This window comes from Sycon ciliatum, chromosome 4, assembly GCF_964019385.1.
Source record: "Sycon ciliatum chromosome 4, ocSycCili1.1, whole genome shotgun sequence".
NCBI classification, from domain to species: domain Eukaryota; kingdom Metazoa; phylum Porifera; class Calcarea; order Leucosolenida; family Sycettidae; genus Sycon; species Sycon ciliatum.
In genome coordinates this window covers 27,796,110-27,810,930 of record NC_088646.1, presented here as the reverse complement: position 1 = coordinate 27,810,930, position 14,821 = coordinate 27,796,110, and the positions used below count along the sequence as shown (strand labels likewise).

Sequence of the window (14,821 nt, the reverse complement as noted above, 5' to 3'; positions counted from 1 at the left end):
CAAAGTGCTCAATGAGAGTACTGACAGATCAGCACTCCAGAGCTTTCACATACACACGCCTGCACGCAAATGATTTATGTTACTTCACTTTATTCTGTCCACCCGAAGATGATGGCAGGTCCATGAAGAGAGACAGAGAGGGAGAGAAATAAATAGAAAATCCGGAAAAAAGAAAAAAAACAGGTTCAATAGTAGAGTTGAAATTGAAATGGTAGTGTGTTGTGAAGCGGTCCAGGCCGACAATACTGGCCAGAATACCAGCCTTAGCCTGATCTACCGGTACATTGATCTATACTGCATGGCGAGACTTAACGCTGCGTCGGCCAGGGCCATACCACACGCATGCCAGTAGCGAAACGAACGTGTTACTAGTAGTTGCTCAAGCCTCGCTCTCCATGCACATCACCGATTATACACATGTACTTTCAAGCACCTTTGCATTGGCTTCTGCCATTGGACGGTGAAACAACAAATTAGCAAAATAAAGTATTTCCTCAAAGGAAAAATTGAGTGGAATAAAGCTTAAAATACCAAAAAAAAACTACTAGATAAACGGTCCTGCCGCCTTGTTTTAAAACCATAGATTTTATACTATTCTCCGACGAGAACAAACCATTCAGAGTGCCGACCATCGGATGTCTACTGTGCCTTTGAAAGCACCACCATGCAAGCTAAAGATCAGGACTGATCTTGGACGTATCTTCCTCGGGCCGCTCGACGTACTTATAGCGCACGGCCATCACGATGAAGACGGACGTCACCACCACGGTCATACCGGCAAAGAAGAAGAACTCCGCGACCTGCATGCACACGAGGGCAGTGTGAGAAAGCAAATGCCTTCATGGATTTGAACGTCCAGTACTCTCCAAGAGCATAGCCCTAGTCCTATCGTTGAAGTTTATGTCTGCAACGTTTTATTTATGGGCAATAAACAACACTACATTGTACAATAAATTGTATACTATGTGTTCAAATTAGAAGGAGTCTACCTGTTTCAAGGAAGGTAACCTATGTGTACACGACTCTCCCGTCAGGATACAGTTGGTTACCAACGACATCTTTCTCATCATGCTGCAGACGATGCATCGAGTTCTGTTTCCGTTGTCTCCAAGCCATGTTTCATTGACATGTGTCATGCTCAGAGTCACCATGCAATAGGTCAAAAACACCACAGCTTACCTGACTGTCGAAAAACTCGGCCTCTGCAACAATCACCACGATCAGATTTCCAACCCCGACGGTTGTCAGCCACATGGACTGCATCAGGGACTTCATGCTCTTTGGCGACTGTGAATAGACGAATGCCAGTCCGGTGATGGAGAACATGATCTCACCGGCCGTGATCACCGTGTACTGGATTAGCTGCCACAGGATGTGAATACTGGTTGGGTCTGCGTCCACCATGCGCGTGACACTGACCTGTGTGCGTGGTGTAACACAAAGACGGTGAAATATGCAATACCAGATTACAACAAAATAATAGTAAAAAGTAACTTCAGGTGAACAGGACCTCGCTTATCCAGAATATTGATTCCAATCCAAACTGGCAACACTTTTGTTGCCTTGTTCCTTTTCTTTCTTGCTTTTTTGTGTCAATACCTGCTTCTAGAGCACACATGGAGTACTACTATCCAGAGAAGGACTGAGACATGTTGGCATTGTCCCTCCAACTATTGGTCAGATATGGCATACAGTCGTGCATGGTGCCCAAACGTACGGATTGGATTATCTAGACGCATTGTGCCGGGTCGCTGACAAAACGTGTTTGGATAAGTGAGTTACACCTATACAGGTAGTGGCTGTGAACAGGAGTACGGCTAGGCGCTTGTCTGAAAGGGTGTGCATGCTGGAATTCCGAAACATCAAATTATACCCCGCACAAGTGCGTGTTACTCATGCACGGTAGGGATGTGTGAAAAGCAACCATACCTTAGTCGGGTCAGAGCTACTGCTTGGCCCCAGCAGCACTGTGTACAAGACTCCATTCTCAAACTCAAACGTACCATTCTGAAATGAATTAGAACGGGAAAGACACAGAGGAGTACACGTGCACGGGTGATAAAAGCAGGTACTTGTATACACTACATAGCATGCCAAGTGGGCCAAGTGAGAAGTATACTGATCCCTCCCGTTTATTAGGTGGGGAAGTACTCGGTAGGTGCTGTTAAAAAAATAGCCATTCACAAGCACATGCTCTCGCTGCACCACTCCAAACTCACGTATAGCGAGCTGTTTGACGCACTGTCCTTGACGTCAACAAGCCATGCACTGCAGCAAACATGACCACAGAAGCAAGCAGATTTCATCAGAAGCCGACTATGGCACGACCATTATGTAACAGAATATGAAGAGACGCGAAGAGAAGTACATGTACTGTACAGTAGCAATGTAATAAATTGCTAACATTATTGTTTGTCGCATATGCTTACATGCACAGCACTAGGAAAGCAATGGGAACCGAGCCCGAAACACTGACAAACATTGAGAGAATGAAAGTCCTCCACTTTGACACGATGTGTGACAGTCACAATGTATGCAGCCGATCAAAAACAAGCTCACTGTAGCGCATGTAAGGTAGCATGTACACCAGGGAGTCGTAAAATACCGGTATTTTACGACTCCCTGGTGTACACACAGTGGTCACGCTCGCACCACGCTAGCAATTCAAAGCAGTATATGGCTCGCTTGCCAGGACGGGCTGTACGATGCACACCATTGGCACATTGAAAGTGTACACAGTAGCACGACCACTGCTGTACATCCATTCCAACGAGACAAACACCATGTTATCTATCGTGCATGCACAATGTGAGAGTGAAGCAATAAGATAGTTATAATACAGTATACTAGTATTACAAGTATAGTGAAACATGGTTAGGAAGAACACTGATAAGACAAATGTTTGCCTAAGAAGAACTAGTATTCAAAACTGTATAGGATAAAACTCTGTGTATTCACTGGGTAAAACATATGGATAAGAAGAACTCCCGTTACTAGTGTTGCGAACAAATATCATCGGGCCCTTGATGTTCGTCCTAAAGAGGTTTGACTGTACATGAATATGCCATAGTACATAGTACATAGTACATGGTATGAGTTAGCCTTGCTTGATACTTGTAGTTTACCAGGTATGATGATGGTAGCACATCACAAGGTGGGGGACACACACGGCAAGGTAACAGAGTTCCTGACTGCAACCACAGACTGGTTGGTAAGGTTCAGATAGTCGCAAGACCAACCAATCTCTGGTTGCAGTCAGGGATACTTCCCCTACAGGGTGTCCGGCTTCGGCTTGTGATGTGCAATCACCATCATACCTGATGAGCATACTAGAAACACAATCGGGAGTACCCCCAAGAGTGTGCAACTGCCTGCACAACCTCTATCCAGTGCTGCGACGGCAGAACTTCAGATCACGTGACATGGTTCAAAAGGTTACGCTGGCAAACATTGCAAAGTGACCAACAGAGCCAAAGCACAACCCTGTACCAGACTTACTGTGCTGGTGGCGTCAACACATTGCGTGTCGACTGCTGTAGAAAGCCAATGCCCGTGCTCATGCTGCCACGGCGAAGCACCTCGTCGTGCATCTTCCTCTTCGATTTGTCATAGTAGTGCATGGTGACGTAAACACTTTGGTAGACGGCCGACGGGTTGCAGTTGAGTATCCTGTTGATACGGGGAGCAATGCCAAATACACCGGTGCTATCTGATCTCATCACAGTGTCTCCACCATACATTACTGGCCAGTCATACAAACACCTAGCAGCTATTTCGCATCAACTACGCACAAACACACACGGACATTGAGCAGAACAGAGTCCCTGTATGAACTTGTTCGTGCACAGTACAATTCAAGGATATCGGGAAACACCATACCTTATTGCAAATTCATCACCACCCAGCTTGGTAAGATCATGAGTAATCTACAGGTTCACAATGAGTCAAAATAGAAAAAAGGTATTTTTGGGTATAGATAGCAGATGTGTTCATCACAAACCGTGATGCACTACTAGTACAGTAAAACCTGGTTTAAGCGACCGCCCCATATCCCCGGGCCCACAGCGACCGCCCCATATCCCCGGGCCCACAGCGACCGCCCCATATCCCCGGGCCCACAGCGACCGCCCCATATCCCCGGGCCCACAGCGACCGCCCCATATCCCCGGGCCCACAGCGACCGCCCCATATCCCCGGGCCCACAGCGACCGCCCCATATCCCCGGGCCCACAGCGACCGCCCCATATCCCCGGGCCCACAGCGACCGCCCCATATCCCCGGGCCCACAGCGACCGCCCCATATCCCCGGGCCCACAGCGACCGCCCCATATCCCCGGGCCCACAGCGACCGCCCCATATCCCCGGGCCCACAGCGACCGCCCCATATCCCCGGGCCCACAGCGACCGCCCCATATCCCCGGGCCCACAGCGACCGCCCCATATCCCCGGGCCCACAGCGACCGCCCCATATCCCCGGGCCCACAGCGACCGCCCCATATCCCCGGGCCCACAGCGACCGCCCCATATCCCCGGGCCCACAGCGACCGCCCCATATCCCCGGGCCCACAGCGACCGCCCCATATCCCCGGGCCCACAGCGACCGCCCCATATCCCCGGGCCCACAGCGACCGCCCCATATCCCCGGGCCCACAGCGACCGCCCCATATCCCCGGGCCCACAGCGACCGCCCCATATCCCCGGGCCCACAGCGACCGCCCCATATCCCCGGGCCCACAGCGACCGCCCCATATCCCCGGGCCCACAGCGACCGCCCCATATCCCCGGGCCCACAGCGACCGCCCCATATCCCCGGGCCCACAGCGACCGCCCCATATCCCCGGGCCCACAGCGACCGCGCGCGCGCCCCATATCCCCAGGCCCACAGCGACCGCCCCATATCCCCGGGCCCACAGCGACCGCCCCATATCCCCGGGCCCACAGCAACCGCCCCATATCCCCGGGCCCACAGCGACCGCCCCATATCCCCGGGCCCACAGCGACCGCCCCATATCCCCGGGCCCACAGCGCGACCAACAGCGGGGACCATGCACATACTTCCGTCAACTCATATCGACAAGTGTTGGGCACAAAACACTTTCACGGAGACGAAGCACCCGTGAGTTTTCACACCTCACTCAAGTGCATGCAGTGCACCCTGCACTGTCACTTGTCACTTCCGGCAGCCGTATGCACTCGCTTCTGAGTGCACTTCAGCCCTGCTGCGGTCAAGCATGCCACCCAGGACAGCACTTGCGGCCGCTGCAAGCACGCCAGACATGGCACTTGGTACAATAAAAGTCGGTCGCTGGTCGCGCAATGCAGGTGGTCGCTGTTTCGGGTGCAGTTTCTATGCGCGCCAGTGCATGGAAAACCGGTAGTTAAAATCAGGTGATCGCTGATACCAGAGGTCGCTTAACCCAGGTTTTGCTGCACATGCAAAATCAAACCTACCTTCTGTGATCACCCAGCCCATTTATTATTATTATTATTATTGCAAATAACGCTGAATAATTACACAATGTATAAAAACCAGCATTTGCCAAATGGAAGGAAGAATGAGCACACAGTGAACCGGAAAGCAGTCTCTAAAGACATGTGTTCTTTGTAAACAGTCCCCGAGTGTATAATTGTAACAAGCGGCCCGGGGTCGAAACAGTTACAGTTGCTTGTGTCATCCTACTAGATGTTACGATACCCTGCTGTCAACATACAGTGATGTACAGTGATGTACAGTGATGTACAGTACAGCACAGTACAGCACAGCACAGCACAGCACAGCACAGCACAGCACAGCACAGCACAGCACAGCACAGCACAGCACAGCACAGCACAGGACAGCACAGTACAGCGCAGCACAGCACAGCACAGTACAGCACAGCACAGCACAGCACAGCACAGTACAGCACAGCACAGTACAGTGATGTACAGTACAGTACAGTACAGTACAGTACAGTACAGTGCAGTACAGTACAGTACAGCACAGCACAGCACAGTACAGTACAGTGATGTACAGTACAGCACAGTACAGCACAGCACAGCACAGCACAGCACAGCACAGTGATGTACAGTACAGTACAGTACAGTGCAGTACAGTACAGTACAGTACAGTACAGTACAGTACAGTACAGTACAGTACAGTACAGTACAGTACAGTGCAGTACAGTACAGTACAGTGACTGTATGAACTATGCAGTCAATTGTCTACAACGTGCAGGCTTTGTACAGTCACATACAGTCATCACTTGGCACATGGCAAAGCAGTCTACAAGATGCAGCGCTGGGATGCGCGTTGTTCGCGTCGTAAATCGCAGCCGGTTGTCCGACTGGACCAGAAGGCTTGTGTGTGTGTGTGGGGGGGGGGGGGGGGGAGAAGACCTACCCAGTGCACCTACCTGAGACAAAATCAAGTGGCTGCCATTGTAGGCCGCTACCACACTGTCAATACTTGCACCTGAGAAACTGAATTGCCGGGTTGATCTCAATTGACTGCCATTGATGACTGTTGTAGCCTTGACTTCAAACTCACCGGGACGGAGATCACCGAAGGATGTAGCCTGTACACAAGCAATCGCAATGCACACAGCCGGTGGACAGGGTGGTCATGAAGTTGATCTATGGAGTGCAGGAACTAACTTGTGTTCACTCAGGAACATTACATGGTGTCAGAAGTAGCAGCTAGTCATGTCGTCTGCCAAATTTCCTGTACCTGCCCCGTTCGACTTCTCCACCCCAGAAGCATGGCCACTCTGGAAGACCTGTTTTGAACGCTTTCATTCTTTGTCCAAATTGGACAAGGCGGACGGGAAATGCCAAGTAGACACATTAGTTTACTCCATGGGAGCCGAAGCCGATCCTATCTTTGAGTCTCTATCTCTCGCCGCGGATGATAAGAGGAAATTCGACAAGGTCCTGAAGGCCTTTGACCAGTATTTTCGCCCAGGTGTAAACGTAATCCACCAACGGACATTGTTTGAAAGGTGTGTCCAGAACCCAGGTGAATCCGTGGAGGAGTATGTGCGTCGTCTCCGTGCAGCGGCCAAGTACTGCGAGTTTTACAAGCCCGATGAGCGTATCCGCGCCAGGTTGGTGGCCCATATCCGCCATGTTTGCCATCCATGGCACCCTCATGTCCTTGTGTCGGACAACGGTCCACAGTTCGCAAGTGCTGAATTCATCGCATTCACAGCCCAAATGCAACCCACCCATCGCACCAGTAGCCCGCACTACCCAGAGAGCAACGGTGAAGCGGAGCGAGCGGTTCGAACCTTCAAGCGTCTCCTGAAGACCAACAGCAGCCTCAACGATGCCTTACTCAGTTACAGGTCAACACCCCTCGCAAATGGCTACTCACCAGCCGAGCTCCTGTTTGGTCGTCGTCTACGCACACACCTCCCATGTACAGCGGAATCCCTCGCTCCAAGTTGGCCCGATATTGCCAAGCTAAGGAAGTTCGAGGTGAGGCAGAAAGACAGACAGAGTGAGACGTACGACTCGTCACACCGAACACAATCCCTGCCACTATTGACCCAAGGAGACCGAGTCTGGGTGCAAGATCTCGCTTCCGAAGCCGTGGTTGCAGACCTCGTCTCCGACAGGTTCTATTGTCACGACCGACAACCTGTCCGAGTACCGCCGCAACCGTTGTCACGTCAAGCTATCACCCGATGTGCAACCAATACCACCGCAGTTGAATGCTACTGCACCTGCAGAACCTCCATCCGCTGATGTCGAGTTCCAGTCTACCTTGCGCCGATCAGCACGTCCATCCCGGCCGTTGAACAGACTCGACCTGTAAACAATTACTCATGCTATGATCACTCCAGTCGCTGACACTGAGGATTGTGAACTGCATGTCGTATTTGTCTGTCTCTACTCTATCTCCTCTGTATGTGCATGACTAAGTATTCTTCGAGCTGTTACCTCTGTAACCTCTCTCTCTTCGATTATTAAAAGGGAGATGTTGTGGTTCCGTTGTTGTACCCGATCCGTTCCGGGATCGGTTATCCCTATGCATTCCCGTACTGTGTACATTATATGGATCCTGGTTGTGCATCTTTATCTTTCCTTGTTCTATGTAAATGAGAGAGCTTGGAAGCTCAGGGCCCTACGCTATGCTTTTTTGCCTAGCGAGAGTCAACTTTCTCTTTGCATTCAAGGGTAATACGACACCGTCTACCACCTTGATGACCTAGGCAAAAAAAAGCATAGGGATGTTATACATTTTTCATTTCTCCTTTTTTTTTAAGACATAACCTAGGATTCGAACCCGAACTATCGCCCTGCATGCATTCCCCCGATACACTTCGCATACATATTACTCATTCTTCCAAGTTACTTCACGTTATGATCTTGCATTTGAAAGCCCTATTTGAATATTGTGGCCAGCTGTCTTTGATGGTACGGTACGATACAGGTACGGGATAGCGCCAGGCATGTCGATGCTGTCCTTGATGGTACGGTACGGGACAGGTACAGGATAGCGCCAGGCATGCCGATGGCACAAACAAACAAACACGGAATTAAAGCTGTGTGGACCCTGGCTAGCGCCAGACGTTACTGACGTAACGTCTTTTGCATAGCTACGGGAATAAACTTTAGTTGTTGTCTGGGACTTGTGGAGTGAAGTTGATCTATGGAGTGCAGGAACTAACTTGATGTTCACTCAGAAACAAGGACGGTCCGGGGACCCTAGCGGCTCGGGCAGAGGATCGTACTGACTGGAAAGATCTCCTTACGGCGGTCTGCAATCGCAGCAAAAAATAAATAAAAGGCTAAAACTCCAAATGATATTTCCTGCTGGTACAGCTTTTTCAAAGGATTGGGAGAACTTCAAATTCCAAGGATCAGTCGGGGAAGTGAACTGCCTGAACAGAGAAAAAAATGCCACCCCCACCAGGACTCGAACCCGGGACCCTGCTTGTCATGAGCAATGCTCTAAACATCTAAGCCATGGGACCAGGCCGAATCTAGAAGGCGCTGACAAGGTCCCATGTGGTCCCATAGCTCAGATGGTTTGTGCATTGCTGGTACAGTGTCAATACATAATTCTGATTACCCTTTATTGCTATGTGCGACAGAGGTGTCGATCATAGTATTAGTAAATGATATTAAAATATCATTGTAATAAAAACACAATTGATGACTAACATCATTTCTGTGTGAATAGTTGGACTGCATTGGGCAAAGTCCCGATAGCCTATGAACCATCTACAGTGTTACTACCTGACTATTTCTGGCAATAAAAGTGGCAAACAATAATAACTTATTCCTCTGAACACTTTACGGATATCATGTTGCTCAATACCTATCAACCTCTGAGCCTCATCGATATGAAACCTGACCCAGCGCAATTGTTTTTGCCACTCTGCTTCTATCGTGCCATTCTTAGTCTCCAAAGATTTGAGCCATTGGGAGGAGGTGCTTTTCGGTTCTCTCAACTGCGTTCCCGGGCCTTATTAAATAGCGCGAAATTGTTGCTGCCCGTAGATATGCGGGTCATGTGTCACCTGGTCCGTGCCGGCCTGACCGAGCAAACGCACGCACACACACACACACACACACACACACACACACACACACACACACACACACACACACACACACGTACGTACGCACGCACGCACGCACGCACACACACACACAAGCGTGGAGGACCCTGGCTAGCGCCAGACGCTACTGTCATGACCCGGATCAGACTCGTCGTGAAAGCGACCACGCATTGAGTTCAGCAGCCAAAAGCTGGGCTCCGAGAAACTTCAAGAGTTCTGTAAGAACCATGATTAGTCCTGCGAAGGATTTGGCACTTTCGTTAGTTGAGCGATCATGGCTTACAACCCGTTGCCTAGAGCCGCAAAGTGTGGTCGTATGTCGGCCACACCCTCAGTACAAGTCGTCAGCATTGTACTCACTACACTTTTAGGCTTAAGGTGACCACGCTTAGTCCTGCAAGGGAGCTGATGCCTTCGTTAGTTGAGCAAGAGTGGCGCCTCTTCTCGTGTCGTAAGACGCAAAGGGTCGACAGCACTTCGCGTACTCTAGACCCCAGGCCCGTTGGAGGGAACACGGCATTGCCGTCTGCTGCTATGTTTGGGGAAGAGCCTATATTGGGTGAAGCCACAAGGACGACACAGCTACGCTTTCCGCCTGCTGCAATGCATCCCAGCCACCGGATCGCGGATCAAGATCATGCCAGCATTTGGAGATCACTAATATTCACATTTAGGTGAGCGGGCTCCCCGTATTGATCTTTGTACTATATTCTAGTTTGGCTGATTGCATATATTGCACCACTGTTTGAAATATAGAAATAATCCTTACGTATTATTGCCGCTGTATACTTTTGATCACAGAATGTAGCATATATAAGGAGCTGTTTTGCTAACATTCATCCTCGACTCTCGGGGAGCTCACTACTCCTCCGACTCTCTCCTGCTTTGGGTCTTTGACTCTTCACGCTTGATCTTTCGATTTAGCATTGCAATGGTTCAATAACACTGTTCAAGTGGAATTAGAAACCTGTTGTTCTGTGTGAGCTAGCAAACTTGGATGGCGACTATATTGGTCGTCTACCTGGGTAGCCACTAGACTGATCTAAGCCAAGTCACAAACCCGCCAACGCGCGGCCATGACACTACTATGTAACGTATTTTGCATAGCTGTGGGAATAAACCTCTTCCTCAAACTATGTTGGCAGCACTCACCTTACCATAGGCCAGCACTTGATCAAATACTGCAGTTGACCTAGCATTCGTCGGCATCATTGTGACATTCAAGCCCACCGGAAGGGCGTTGATGACACGGACACGAGAAACAGAACTGGCTGGATGGGCGTCTGTGGCAGCCTATGACACATGCACACACCCACACACACACACACACACACACACACACACACACACACACACACACACACACACACACACACACACACACACACACACACACACACACACACACACACACACACACACACACACACATGCACACACACACACACACACCCACACACACCCACACACAGCCACAGGCACACACAAATGTGACACACCGGGCGTGAGGGCACGTTCCACTCTTGATCTTGATTCAATGCAACGGGGATTGTTGAAAACCTACCTCCAGGCGTATCTGCACAAACGCGGCTATAACGAATGAGAGGGCAGCCAGTAGCATACCAGATGACATTCTTTGAAGAGGTCTGAACAAACAAAGCATACACATGCAACAGGCACATACACACATGACACTGGACAATCCTTGTCATACAGACGGACTTCATGCCCACCCCAAGTTCCAATGAACTATGCTTGAAAGGTGCTGAACCAGACACAGTACGCGGCTTCTGTATATACTTACCTGCCACATGCATCTTATTTTAAATTCCCCGTCCCTCCCAATAGAACCTCTGCCCTACCGTAAAAGCCCGCATTAACGCCAACCCAGCAGAACACTAGCTGCCCGTGTGCACGCCCGGGTACAGGGTGTCAACACTCTTGTCCCATTTTCTAGCCCACCTCCGTGTGAACGCCCATGGGCGAAAGCGCAGGCCCAGTACATAGTGCAGTGCATGCACAGCTCCCACATTGACGCCCATGTTCTGGACCTTCACTAACGTTTCCGCGCAGGGCCTTATTACGGGCTTTTACGGTATTCCAAAACCATTGGGCCATGATTTGCCAGCTGCTTCCATGCATTACATTGACTCAGGTAGCCCGCACTCCTACCGAATACAGCTGGATCAAGACAGTGATTGCTCTACAAACTAAACCAGGGTCAGCACTATACAAATGATGGTTCAAAGTCATGAAAAGGGGTATTCCAAGCAACCAGCTGTACAGTGTATCATGCATTATGTAATACTAACATTCTGCACTGATAATTTTAAGATGATGACAATCGTCCCTGGGAAACCAAAGTTAGTTACGTCCAATTCAAGGTAAAAAAATTGAGGGTACAATTCTCCATATACATTGAGATCAGTTGATTTTAAGGGTTAAACGCGACAAGTTTCTCACCTCATTGGCAAGTGACACCGCCGCAGCACTGGATAGATGATGAAGTCGAAGAGCGGGATGAACAGCAGAATCATGGCGCTGTTCGCACTCTGCAGGGGATCGCCGCCACAGTCAAATCCAACAGGTCATTGGGGGAGATGGGGGAGGTGGGGGAGATGGGGGAGGTGGGGGTTACTAGTACACAGCAGAATGTCAATTAGAACAGTACACTAGCCTCAGGTACTGTAAATATACAAATTTTTTCGGCAGCTATTTAATTTCGGCTATATTCGGCACCGACCCAAAACGCCTAAATTAAAACGCCGATGAAACTTTTCACAGCACCTGTCGCACTATGCTATGCCCTCTACCCCACGCCGAAAATAAATCGCCGCCGAAATGTCAAAAATCGTGAAGTGCCGAAATTTTGCAGCGCCGGAATTTTGTATATTTACAGTATACTGTAAAACATTCAATTTTCGGTGTAACTTTAATTTCGGTGATTTCGGTAGAGAAACCAGACACCTAAATTTTAATGACACCTAAAAAGCACTAGAGTAAGCACTGACTGTATGTGAAGGGAACGCTGGTCACCTAATTCTAAATTATACCTGAAACCTGGCAGGTCCCGGGCACTGACATTTTAATGCACCTAAAATTACATGTTTTACAGTAGTTCAACTCGATAAGTAGCTTACACAGAAGCACACATGTGCTCACATGCCATCACGGCATGACACTTATACCATGACGGGTTTTAACAACAACAACTCGGTCTGGAAGGACAAGCCCATTCCACCTCGGCACAACCAGTGCCAGTCAGAGCCTACCGTCTAGTTTGCTGAAATCCGATTGTATTATTTTATCTTTGAACCCAGAGAGATCATGTGCGACCCAACTCATCCAAAAATGTAAATGCACACACGTATATCAAGCTTCACTGGGTCACCGAGGTCAAATTGACACTAATTCTAACCGGATGTGAAAGCGACGTTCACTGTTAGGCCAGAACTAACCTGCATTAGGTCCGGCTCAATAACTATGCCACCCTGCAGTAATCAAGCAACACATAAAGCACATTGATCTTGAACCTACAAACTGAATAGAGGTTGCATGAATGAGATCCTCATCTCATTTGCTTTGTACGCCGAGGAAACCAGTGCTAGTTTGTATAGAGTGCCAAGCAGTGCTAGGTTGTATGGAGTTCCAAGCAGTGATAAATCATTGCCAGTCCCTATGCTAGTTTGGTATTGAGAGTGGAAAACAGTGCTAGTCTATATGGAGACCCGAATGGCAAAGTATGGTACGGAGTAGCAAGCCAGTACTTGTGCCACTGCTTTGTCATTCCATATTAAAAAGCATCTCAAATGATGACGTAATTACATAACCTCTACAACCTGCATGCACGCATATATGCACGCAATTTCTACAAATGAACCATAGGACGAAGAAAAGGTAACGACTTCGGCGACAATTTGAGGAATTGTGTGTTGCTACGTACATGGGAGCTTGCAAGAAAAGCTAGAGCTCCCATGTAGGGAGCAGCAGCACATAATTCTTGAGGCTTCGGAGTTCTACAAAAAAAGCTTACGGATTCACACATGAAGAGGAGGTCAAGCCTAGTGCTACCCTTTCCTAAGTCATCCTTACCATGGCAGGCTGCTAAACACTCTCTAATCCCTAGTGACTAATAGCAGATGCATGCATCCCAACAGCCATACTTGCGACACTGTATGAAAACACCAGAGATATGCTGGAAGGGTGGTTCCAAAGTGACAAGAAACCACCCTTCTAAAGGGATAACGTAGTGTTGACAGGTCACACTCCCCACTAGTCAAGACCACTTGAATCACAGCATGCACAGCAAAAAAGGCAGAGCTATGTTATCAAAGCCTTCTCACAGAACACAATGAATCACGTGCAATGGCGTATGTGACAGACTTACAATTCTGCCATTCATACGCTTCGCCTGGAGAGTCCACCGGGAACCCTAAAATACCAATATACGTACATGGACATGTTTATCACGAAAAGAAGGAGGAAGAGGAGGAGGAGAAGGAGGAGGAGAAGGAGGAGGAGAAGGAGGAGAATGAGGAGGAGAATGAGGAGGAGAATGAGGAGGAGAAGGAGGAGAAGGAGGAGGAGAAGGAGGAGGAGAAGGAGGAGGAGGAGGAGGAGGAGGAGGAGGAGGAGGAGGAGGAGAAGGAGAAGGAGGAGAAGGAGGAGGAGAAGGATGAGGATGAGGAGGAGGAGAGAAACGGGAACCGGTAGACACCCAGAACTCCTTGTAAAAAAATGATTACATGACAGAACAATGCACCAATTCTGGAACACCCGAGCCCATGTCCATGTGCATACCCATCAGTGATGTAAGGAATATTCGAATTATTCGAATATTCTAGAATACCAACACCAGAAAGAGTATTCGAATGCAGGCAGCAGTATTCGATTTTTCGAAAATTCGAAAAATCGGCACTTTTTTGGTTATGTTTAATATTTAGCTCCAACCTTGATCTCCTGAACAGTATTGATGATGACAGTATCGAAATTATATTATGAGAACTGTGAATCTTGTTCTTGGGTAAAATCTGCTCTGTAAGCAGTGGGAATGTGATCTGTATGCAACATGAATGTTGAGTCTGATGGAGTGAAGTGATCGACGCACATCACAAGAATAATAGAATATTCGTTCGTTCGTCAAAGCAATATTCGAGAGAATATTCGTTCGAAAAAAACACCATTCGTTACATCACTAATACCCATGCATGGGATGGGGGGGGGGGGAAGGAGTACAAGTATATACGACTTATGAGCGGTGCTAGATATGTGTG

At 48.9% G+C, this 14,821-nt stretch overlaps 1 protein-coding gene across 1 annotated transcript in view; it reads right to left on the bottom strand.

The window, feature by feature from the left end:
* Positions 1-70: 70 nt before the first annotated feature.
* LOC135815418 (peptide transporter family 1-like) overlaps positions 71-14,821 on the bottom strand; it is a 37,634-nt gene continuing 22,883 nt past the window's right edge. The window contains exons 13-24 of the mRNA XM_065328712.1: positions 13,936-13,980; positions 13,007-13,039; positions 12,012-12,100; positions 11,113-11,194; positions 10,701-10,841; positions 6,393-6,554; positions 3,880-3,926; positions 3,499-3,669; positions 2,220-2,268; positions 1,930-2,007; positions 1,180-1,419; positions 71-800 (exon numbers count right to left, since the gene is read on the bottom strand). Coding sequence (XP_065184784.1) covers positions 672-800; positions 1,180-1,419; positions 1,930-2,007; positions 2,220-2,268; positions 3,499-3,669; positions 3,880-3,926; positions 6,393-6,554; positions 10,701-10,841; positions 11,113-11,194; positions 12,012-12,100; positions 13,007-13,039; positions 13,936-13,980 — 1,266 coding nt within the window. The 3' untranslated portion in view covers positions 71-671. The remainder of the gene's footprint in view (positions 801-1,179; positions 1,420-1,929; positions 2,008-2,219; positions 2,269-3,498; positions 3,670-3,879; positions 3,927-6,392; positions 6,555-10,700; positions 10,842-11,112; positions 11,195-12,011; positions 12,101-13,006; positions 13,040-13,935; positions 13,981-14,821) is intronic.